At 37.5% G+C, this 11,574-nt stretch overlaps 1 protein-coding gene across 4 annotated transcripts in view; it reads right to left on the bottom strand.

The window, feature by feature from the left end:
• The window catches only part of BMP2K (BMP2 inducible kinase), a 68,342-nt gene that overhangs the window by 10,446 nt on the left and 46,322 nt on the right, over window positions 1-11,574 (bottom strand). The window contains exon 15 of one of the 4 annotated variants that reach the window (XM_065061689.1): window positions 6,448-6,561. The exons of the other annotated variants lie outside the window; for them this stretch is intronic. Coding sequence (XP_064917761.1) covers window positions 6,448-6,561 — 114 coding nt within the window. The remainder of the gene's footprint in view (window positions 1-6,447; window positions 6,562-11,574) is intronic. 4 annotated transcript variants of the gene reach the window in all.

The raw sequence follows: 11,574 nt of genomic DNA, 5'->3' as shown, positions 1-11,574 counted from the left end.
TTGCATGCATTTTTTTTTTTTCCAGCTGTAACATCACATCACCAGGCAATTAACTGCCTATGAGCTCATCAGCTTCAAACACCTAATTTCAATACAAATTCTGAATTTCTGGCTCTCTAGCCCTGGGATTACTACTTATCCACAACCTTCTTGCTAAAGTTACAAATATTACTTCTTCATCACAGCAGGAACTTTATGTTACTGTATTTTGTTCAGAATAAAAATTATCAAAAAGACAATGGATTTTGCAGCAATTAGAAACTCACAAGCTACAGTAACAGCTCAATGTGATGACAATTTCAGAATCAGCATGTATGACGCTACATGCACCACAAGAAAGCAAGTGCCACACATCAAATGACGCTGGGAGCTGTAAGTGCTCCAGCAACACAGTTCCAAAAAAAAACTTCTATTTTTGAAATATTTTAAGAGTGGTGATCTCACTGCTCCCACATTTTTCTTTTTTAAGAAAGGGAAAGTATCTTGATTTTTCATTTTGTGTTGAGGTGTTATAAACCAACAGAGCCATCTGCTCCAAGCAGACATTAGTCTAAGATACAACTGTCATTGCTCTATAGTCTAACATGGTAAAACTTCATGGAAGAAACTATCTCTACATGTGCTTTCTCATGTGCAGTGTCTTCAGTTTACTCCCAATGACAGAGAAAATCGCAGCAGGTTGATGTCAAAACCAAAGCAGAGATAAAAATATCCTCCCTAGAACTGTCAGCTTTAAACCTATGACAGGAATATTTGGGGAGGGGTTGTGTTTTTTCCTTTATTTCATGTTTTGTTTTTTACACTACAGTTCCTCATTTGTCACTGCAAAGAAGTTAACAAAGTAAATAAGTATGAAGAGCACTACAAGTAGAAAGTTAATGTCCCAAAACAGAAAAGACGCTGGTTAATAACAATTTAGTGCTTTGATCAAATAGATTTCAAAAATGAAGTGTTCCATGATGCTGATTTCATGCAAACTTCCCAACCTCAACTGCTGCAAAGACTGTTCAGATTACTACACTTCTAATCAGGTTTGCATCTTGTAGGAGACAATTGTTCTTGGCTCAAATGCAAGCCAGGTGGAACCTCTTTAATCGTATAAGAAGATCCCAATCTTCAAGGAAATTTTCTGTTCCGATGTTCTTTTTCGAGACATCCGATTAGAAGAGGATGAATTCCCTCTAACAACTGGCATAATTACATGCCTTGTGATAGTTCATCACTTTAGGATATTGCAGGGGTGGCAAAAGAATGGGGCATAAGAGCTCTAAGCTTTCTTTGAATTGGTAACATACTGCCACCATCATTTCAGAACAATTTGCCACATGTCAGGGCTCAAGGATTACCAGCACGCTGCAACTTAATCCGCACTGTTTCTTTGACAATAGCCAGAGCAGCAGCTGCTGAATATTGTGATGGATTTACACTGCTTACCACCTTTATTTTAAAACAAACAAACAAACAAAACAAAAAAACCCAAAACACTTCTGCCTGACATCTATTCCTTAGACATTCTTTCATATAATTGGTCTACAGGTCAAGGCATATTTTTAAAAAAAAATAGTGAAAGGTGACCATGATTACTCTAAAATTTCACACACACACACACAAATCACTGAATCATTTTGCAGGGAAAGAAGTACACCACTGGCACAGCCCACACATATAATTTGTTCTTGTGAAGCGTGAATAATTTCAAGTCACTTCGGAAGTCATCCAGAAAAGCTGAAGTCTAAAGAGGATCTTGATCAGACGAAACATCCTGAACATGTCTTCTGCAAATAACATGAATACCTGCAGTCACAGCCCTGGAGAGGTTATGAAGTAACATAGGCAATATTTTCAGTGGGTACAAATATTGATACAAACTTATTTTAATTTTTAAACTACCTAAATCTGGACGACTGTGTAAGAGCCATATCAAGTTGCACATCTGGGCATCTTGTAAGAAGTAATTGCTGAAGAAACATGAACCGACAGCATGAGCTGTTTCAGTGCTGCAGAGGAAATAGGCTCAAGTCTTTCAGTTACTCCCTTTCTTATGTTTGTAATTTCTTGCTATATTATAGCAAGTTGTGTTTCACTTGAAGCTCCAGACTGGACAGTAGTCCAAAGGCTCCAAAGCTGTGGTATAGAAAGTGACAGTGGTTTGAAACCTTGTTAGAAGCCGTATACGAGCAGCCAAATTCACAGTCATCACCCCCACTTCTTCATGTCAAAAGAACACACTTTTCTGCTGTAACATAGTGAATGCTAGTAATAAGCTACTGCAGCAGAGTCCTTTCAGTGATGTATTGTGTCCAAGTCTCCAGAGGATTTCCATTGTACTGCTATTTGGCATGCAGTTAGCTGTTTTTTTGCCAGATCCACACAGCTGTGATTAGCTAGTTACATACCACACCACAAAATGTCTCTTATTCCAACACAGATGCCTATAATGACAATTTAAAGACACTACCAAGTGAGCGCAGGGAGTCTGGAAGTCAAGAGGAAGACACTACAGAACAAAACTTGGTTTTATTCCTAGTTTCTGCACAGTGAACATGCATGCAGTGACTGGGTAGCAGTTACCTACATACATTCAAAAAAACAACAGGGACTTGATCAAGAAGCAGCATGTCTACAGTACAGAAGATGAGCTTTACAAACATTCACTAGAACAGTTAAATAGATAACCAGAAACAGAGACATATCCCTGTAAAAAAAAAAAAAAACAGAAGACAGCTCACTAAGATACTCCATGGGAGCAAAATGCTTAGCAGACAGCATCAGGTCAGCAGTTGTGAAGAAATTCCAGCCAAGGCTTCCCAACATCTCCATTCCTCCCACAGCCCATCCATATAATTTTGAGCGTTATTTAAAATATTTTATTACTTCTCTGAATTCCAGTTTTAAGCTGAGGGAAGCAAAAGGCAATCTATCCTAGTTTAACCCCAGAAAGAATTAGTGTAAACAAACATAACATGGTGAAAGGCCACTGAGTACAACTCAACAGCAGACTGTACTATGTTCATGATATTTGTTTCTTATAATTTGAAGATATCAGAAAATATGCATCTCTTTCCAAGTTTCTTAAACACTGAACTTGATGTTGACAAAGGATATTACAACAAGAGCTGGTTAACACACACCAGAATCAAAAGTTGCCATTCCAAGATGCTGACTGCAGGAACCCATGTTCTGCTGTTGCTATCCAGGGGTTCAGGCATTCGAGAACCAGAACATGTTTTCTACATGCTAGGTGCCTGTCCTTAATGTCCCCTTATGAGCTATTCAACTGTGCAAAGTTCACAACTTCAGTTTTGTTTCTATCAGATTGAGAACTGGGATTCTTTCTCAAGCCAGTTTTCTTTTCCAGGTATCTTAATTTCTGAGCCATTACTATCTTCCACAAACATTTAGCCATAATATAGGGTGTATAGTAAGTTTATATCTATCTGACCTCTACACAGCCTGTCAAGTGACATACATGTTGTTGCTGGCTCTCCATTCCCACCTGAGAATAAGCATTGAAGCTCTGACAGATAAGCAGCCATAGTCCATCCGGTTCCAGGTTCTCCTTCCTGGTGATCCTTGCAACAGCAGTGGCCTCAAGTGCACTCTCAGCTCCAAAGGGGAAATTCCAAGGGTTCACAATTCACAGCATCTCACAGTTTTTCCAGTGATGACAAAAGATTTCAAATTTCAACTTCTGCATCTTCCTCATCTTTACACCACCTTTCCAGAAACACGTAAACATACTGGATAGCACACACTTTGCTGGACTACCAGCACTTTGTTAAGTTGTTAAGTCGAAAGATGATAATGATCTTCAGCTTCTTGCTGCTATCTCACATCAGATACGAGAAATTAGTTAAGTATTTAATCAAATGCTGCTTTCACAAGAGAACCCTGAAGCCTCTGAAACTGAAGTAATACTCTGGATGACTCAACTTGGCTACATTCCCTATACAACAACGTTTATGAACCTGAGACTTACGTCACACAAAAAAAAAACAAAGCACAAAAAGACCACAGTTCCAACTCAAAGGTTAACACAGTCGAACACATCTTCTATAGTAAATGTAACTTTCTAAGGAAGTACATTTTTTTATTTACTTAAAATAATCTGTATCAATAACATCTTAATGTCATCATAGCTCAAAAATTCAAAATTCGGTAGTCAGAAAGCCAGGTGAATAGTGATAAAACACTCCATATTTGCACTGTAGACACATTACAAGAAAGAAGTTAAACTTGCTCTCTAACTAGATAAAGCCAGTCTCTCACCCAAATGCTGGAATTGTGCTCAAGGTATTAAACCTATGTTCCACTTTCTAGTCAGTCATCTTCCCTTTGATGCCCTGAGTAAGGTATGCTTGCAGCTTACTTCTCAGCTAGATCTTTTAAAGTCACCAGGAACAAAACAGAAAGAACACGTTATACAGAAATGTTAAATAAAAATAGAAATAAAAATATTTAGGACATTTGACAGGTTTGTCCTAGAAAGCTCTCATCTAAATTAAAACCATTCTCCTTTTCTAAGTTACAACACCTCATTTCAAGACATTTCTAAGAACAATTCCTTGAGGAAAACAAACCAGCTTTTAAAAGATCACATCTAAAGATCTATCATTTGTTTGGTAAGCACAATTCACCGTTAACACCAAATTAAAAATACCTTCCTTGAATTCAAGACAGCATGTACACATGTTTAAATTCCAGGTATGAGTCAGTAGGAGAAAAGGCTAATGAAAAACAACTTCTTTTTCCCCATGAAACAGGTATCACAGTTAACAACCCACTCAACATTTCTCAAGCAATCTGGTTTTTGAGCCTTGACTGAACTTGATTCTTTTTCTCCTTAAGAGAAGGTATCTCCCTCTGTTTTTTAGTATGTCAAGTATTAAAGCTTGGATTCAAAGTAACCAAAGCAAAACCTATGACAAAATATAGGGAGGCCATTCATTAAAATCTAAGCTATAACTATGTGAAAAATAGCAATGAGCAAATAAATTTCTAAGACCTAGGTAATAAAAAATAAATCCCTAGACACATGGGTATGAACACTCACGTCACCATTTCAGACCAAGTGGGGTTTTTTTTTGTTTTGCATGTGGATTTACGTTCACCTATAAAACAAAGAATCCTCTCTAATTAAGACTATAGTGTAAATCCTTCTGAACTGCCACCTATAGAGAGAGCAAACAGTTCTTCACTTAAGAACTGCTTTCATATTTTTTTGAACTACCGAATATTAACAGGATGATAGATAGTAAACTTGTTCTTTCTGAATAAGAACAACAAGAGAAACACAATAATAGACAAAGCAAAAATAATTCAAGTGTCTCTAACAACAGACAACATTCATGCAGACATACTTTTACAAATTGCCTTGTAGTGTACAACAGCATTATCCTGTTCACCGTGTATAACACAAGAGCACTTGTAAGCATTAGGCAGCCCTAGCAGATGACAAAACCAAAAGGAAACAGAGATACTAGCTGAGGTTGACCCCCAGTGATTTATTTTAAGATATTTCATCTGAGCCTTTGAACTTCAACAGGAATAGCTTTAAAAAGTCATGTTAAGGCACCTTTATTACACAAACACTCCCAACAAAATTTAGATAGACATTTAAGTGGCTTCGTAAGTAGATGAAACTCTTTTTACCATTTAACTGTCAAACAGACTTTGCCACAGGTACCAAAAAAGTGTTAAACTGCTGATTGAGCAAATGTTAAAACTGGCACTTAAGTTGCAGGATGAGGCAGGTTCACATTCACAGTCAATGTTCACATACAATATTATTTTTACTTCCATCCAACGTAAAAGTAGCCCAAATTGAACAGAAACACAATTATGAACCGCCCCACTCCCCTCCAAACGTACAGATGACATCAGATATTTTGCTTGTTTTGACTCAAGTTGCATCAAAACTATGCATTAAAAGCAACAGTAGCTTACTGTCTTAACCCAACAAAAGAAACAGCAGGAGCTAGAAGCAGACTACAGGGAAGTAGCAAAATTTGCATTTAGCAAAAGCTCTTCTGGTTCTATGTGATTTACACTGCATTGGTCCAATGTCTTTGCACTGTGAAAACTACATAGTCTGGACACCATGAAAGTACCAAGAATTGGATGCAAAAGTATTTTTTAATTGGAGGTAATCAATGTTCTAAAAAAAAAAAAGTGATCTGTTGTCATGAGGCAGCCAACACCTTTATCCTTCTTTGGTCATTTAACTGGATGTACACAGTTCAACCGATACATATGTATATATATACACATATGTACATATATACACACATATGTGTGGGTGTATATATATGTATATATGTGTGTATATGTATATATATGTATATATATACACATATGTATATATGTATATATATATGTGTGTATATATATATATATATATACACACACATATATATATGTGGTAGTGATGTTACAGATGTAACTTGCCTGGCTGAGAAATGAAAGGAACTGAACCAAAGGGATCTTCAGAAGTATTTTTCTGTGGAGCAGTGTGTGACTTCACATTCCTATCTGAAGATGTTCTCCTGTCCACCAGCCTGCCTGTAAAAAAACCAAACAAAACTAAGAACCCCCCCCCTCCCCCCCCAAAAAACAATGAACAAAAAATAAAATAAAATAAAAATGGCAGGTCTTACATCTATGCAAAGATTTCTGCTGTATGGAGTAGGGGAGAAATACATTCTTGATCAGTTTTTTTGCATGGTTTAGGGATATCCTGCATCTTGAATTTACACTTTTGATCATTCAGGAAAATTCATCCACACAAGTCTTTTGTTAATTACCCTGTCCCACCAAAGGTACCGTGTACTTGCTGATGGAATGCTTTAAATGAGGATCTCTCTTACAGTTTATTTGCAGTCTATGGACTCTGCAATAGAAATCACTAGTCCTCTGTACTCTTGAAGTTACAAAGCCAGAGTCACTGTGCTTATCTAAAACAAAAGGTCATTCATTATATCCAAGTTTTGGCCAGCCTTTGCCACAAAAAGAGAGAAGGTGACAATCCCAGGAAAATAGCTGGCAATACTTCTCATTAAACATGTAACATCTGTTTGTAATTAAAACCCATTTCAGTGTCACATAATATGGAGAAACGTAGTGTCTGTTTTGAATTGTGTTCAATCCTTAGGATACCGATTTACTGTCTTTTAAAAGGAGAAATACGAAAGGTGTTTGACAGAGTCAAAAATTAGTAGCACTACAAATGGGAAATACAGGTTTTTCTGTCTAGCTCTTACGCTAAAACTGCGGCAAACTTAAGACCCAGACTGTCCAATCCCAACCACCACATCACAGCTCAGGAGGGTCCAGAAAAGCCCATCAGCAACTTCACACCACCACCATGACACGACATTCCACCTTCAGCTATTATCCCACATTCTCTGTGGAGAAGACACCACATTTTGCTCTTCCCCTTTTTCACAGCACACAGCTGCTCTTATAGACCATTTGCAGCACAGTCATCTTGACAATTTACCACTGCAGAAATGCAGCTAAACTGTGCCGGAATAACCTACCAACTACCTGCACTATTCAGTCCTTCAAAGCAGCAACTAGGAGGCTTTACTAAGACAACCACCAGGGACCAGAGAGCAAGCTAATCTACTTTAGATATAGGCATATTAACTCTGTGTACAAAGCCTAAGAGTTCTGAAATTACATGCCAGTTTTCACAGACAAGGGTTCTGTTCATATAAAAGTGACTGTAATGTGAATTGTCTTCCTCTTAGCTACTGTTAGACTCTCCAAAGAAATATGAGTGGGAGTTGTTCCATTACAGGCAACCCCTACTTAAAACTGAATCCCAACTGAAGAGGCCTGATGCAGGAAATGAAGTAGCTCATCTCACCTCTACATATACATATTGAAATAGGCAGAGGCTAACCAATCCAGGCAAAATGATCTTCCAGTGACACAGCCATGCAGAAGAGAATACTAACAAAGATGAACAAAAGCCCAGCATGTTTTATACCATCAGCTTTGACCCTTAGAGAATAACAACTGCAAAGCATCACATCCAACAGCAGTACTTACTCTTGATTCTAAATAGCCATAATGACATGGCCTTTTCACCTTAAGGAAGAATGGGTTGGTTTTGTCTTTTGCTTTTTGGTTTTATTTGTTTGTTTTGGGGAGGATGGTGTTTTAATTTGATTTGGTTTTGTTTGTTTGGGTATTTTTGAGTTTTGTCTTTGAAGAAATATGTGCGACCTTCAACTTGCATCTTTACAAAGGCAGACTGAGAGATGCATTTGTTCTATAATCCTTAGTGTCCTGCCTCCAGAGGAAGACCAGATGTCTGCTGCACAAATTGCAGGCAAACTCTAGAGAAACTTTCAAGGCTGCAACAACCCTTAGGAGAGTCCCTGCACATGCTGACAGATAAAACTACAGAAGTAAGTTCAAGCCCCCAGATGATAGGGGCTAGGGATAGCGGAAAACAAAATGGACTGAAAGGCTAAGTACACAAGAAAAATTAGGCAAAGTGGGAAAATAAAAAGTTTCAACCCCTCCGTGGCATCTAGACTCACACACAGTGAGGATACCTGTCCCTGGAAAATTTGAGTTTTAAAATCATCAGTTTATCAAATCTAAGGCTATTGGAAAAGGATAAGCCCTTTTCTCAGTATTCTGAGGCTCAGGTATCATTTGTCCACCTTTTAACAAGCCCACTTTATCAGAGCATTTTAGAGAAATTAGTGATAGTTTCTCTAGCTTCATGCAATCAGAAGTAGATGCAATGGGACTGTCAGTATTAAACGTTATTGTTCTTCAGATGGAACTTCCTCAAATTAAGATCCAAGGTTTTTTTCCCCTCAGTGAATAATCATATTAATGCAGCCCAGACTGCTGCCAAAGACATGACCATGTGCCACAGGGCACAGCAGATCCTTCCACAGAAAGGCACAGTTATTTAAAACCAGGAACAAGGAATCCAGCTGTTCCATTCAAGTGCTAGACAGAAGATTCAGCTCTCTCAGAACTTTCAGAAGTACAAGCAGCAGCCATGCACAAAGACAACCTGGTAAGAACCACAGCTCTTTCCTGCACAGATGGCCTAAGTAGTTCCTTCGTACTGTACACACTGCAAAGGAGACATGCACAAGGCTTAGTAGGCTTTGCACACACAACTGTCTCTGTTGAAGCACCAAGACGATTGTGGGCCTAACAAGCATATTTCTGCAATTCAGCATGAAGGCTGTGGTAATACTTTTCCTGGTGAGAAAGCTGACTTGTTTCCTTGGCTCCCAATTCTGCACAGATTATTAAGTGGTTATAGGAGCTCTTTGTAAAAAAATAATTTCTTCACAATGTTGTCACAATCTCAGCATCATGTGTTGCTTCTGGACATCCCCATTTCTCATTACTCCACATAAGTTTGAGATAGTACCAGTTAATGCCAATAATGACAACAGCAATGTCAAAATAACAGTGCACACAAAACCCAGGAACTTTAGCCTGTAACTCTGTATCCCAGTTCTCTGCAAAGATGCTCAGTTTAGAAATCTTCATTCAACTGCACATCACTTTTTACAGAAACAGTAATCTTTTTACTATTAAAACTTACACAAAGCATAAGCAAGTTATTCTGTTCTACAATTTAGCTCCATTTGAAGGAAAAGTGATTATCACAGCAATTACCATGGCATGTGTAGTGATGGCTAAGACTGATGTTAGCCTGAAAAATTTTGCTGACATCTTGATACTCTAACAAAGGCAGCATATACTTAATTACCTGTGTATTATTGTCATGAACACAATGGCTTTGAAAAAAATTTAACTCACTTTAAGTTATTTTTAATTTATGTATAAAGCATCAGCTTTAACAATACAAACCACGCTTTGGAAAGTGGTTAGAAAGTATTAATGTTCTGAATGCTACTCAGCCCCACGTCACATTGCAAAAAGACAAACATAATACTGTACATGAGTTATAAAGTACAGAACAGACACTGGTTTTAGTAACAGAAAATTTAACAATTTAACAAACCCATATCTTCAATTCTCCTTCCCCAAGGAGGCAAAATGATTGACAGTTAAGTCAAAAATGGAGGAAAAAAATTACTTGGTAGTAAACAGCAGTTTTGTCTCATAGGAGATAACCTACATCTAAAGAGAACTGAGCAATCCTTAAGACTTACCTGAGAAAATACCATAAAGTATTCTACAATTAAAGACAATTGGCCTAAGCTTTAATGGTACAATACATCTCCCCATTTCTCATTACTCCACATAAGTTTGAGATAGTACCAGTAGACAAACTTAAGTATAAATATTTCTGCTTTGACTGTAACACAGGCATTAACACTGCAAGGTAAGTTAATACAACCTTTGGCACAAAACACATACTTCTTATCAGATCTTTGAAGTCTTTGATGTATGTGTCTATGTGCACACAAATGCACATACACAGAGATTAAAACAAGCAATGTTCCCCCTCTGCACTGGACCACTTTAACAGAAATCAAGCCAAAAGGCCTAATAAAAACTGGAACTGCGTCTCAGGTTATGCATAAACAAGCCTGCCATCTAGTGTACTGTTAGTCCACTCTTTTTTTTTTTTTTTTAATGTTTTCGGTATTCAAGTTACTAAAAAACCCTAATGCTGGTTATTACTAAGCAGAACTATGCTGTTATATTTACTTTTCTCATACAGCATACAAAGTTTATTTTTACATCCAGCTATTCTGAGTATTCAATTATCTTAACCAAGAGGTAAGCCAAGAACATGGCTAAATTAATTCAGTCTTTAAAAACTTTAGACTATTTTCAAGCATGTTGTACAGAAACTGGACAAAGAAATTACAGAGTTACAGCAGATAGCAGCATTTAGCTCCAAGTTTTTTTTCCTTTACTAAGACTGACGCAGGTCAGCATTGCAGCATATAGAAAGGAGTTGCAACTGGACTGCCTCGTCATGCTCTCACTTCGTGAGCTTGACTTAGGCAAGCAACAACAGTCATGGCCTCCAAATAATTTTGGGGCTGTCTTAGTAGCCCTCTGATTTGCGTTTGTAGGGTTCTGCAACCAATTCTCATAACCTAATCTAAATACAAAGTCTTAAGTCCTAATAACAAGGTGTACAGAAGAAAATACATGTAACTTAGGTGTCAAAGACTGCTGTAAAACCTCCTGATTAAACATAGTTATATGAAGCTCACTAGAGCCTGCAAGGAAAAATCCCATTCTTAAAAACAATGAGTTATGAGCAACTGGATATCATTACTTCAGACTGTATTGTGTTCAAATTTGTGAACACTCACACTGTGTAGAACAGACTTGCAGAAGTTTGGTTTATGACTCACCTTATCTAACATTGTCTATTTCTCCATCCTACTATAACCAGCCTAGGCTGCTACTTCAGGCAAGCACATTTTTTGTATAGCATTTTCCAGCTTTTTTGTAAAGCCATTTGGAATATGCCCTTGATTAATTTCTTCTTCACTACTCATATTTATTTAAACCACATGTTTTGAGCAAATCAATTTCACAGAACTTACCATAACTACAGTTGGCAGTCCAACAGTCAGGTACAGATTCCAGAAACAGGTA

Source organism: Columba livia, chromosome 4, assembly GCF_036013475.1.
Source record: "Columba livia isolate bColLiv1 breed racing homer chromosome 4, bColLiv1.pat.W.v2, whole genome shotgun sequence".
NCBI classification, from domain to species: Eukaryota; Metazoa; Chordata; class Aves; order Columbiformes; family Columbidae; genus Columba; species Columba livia.
This window is presented reverse-complemented; position numbering and strand designations above follow the sequence as displayed.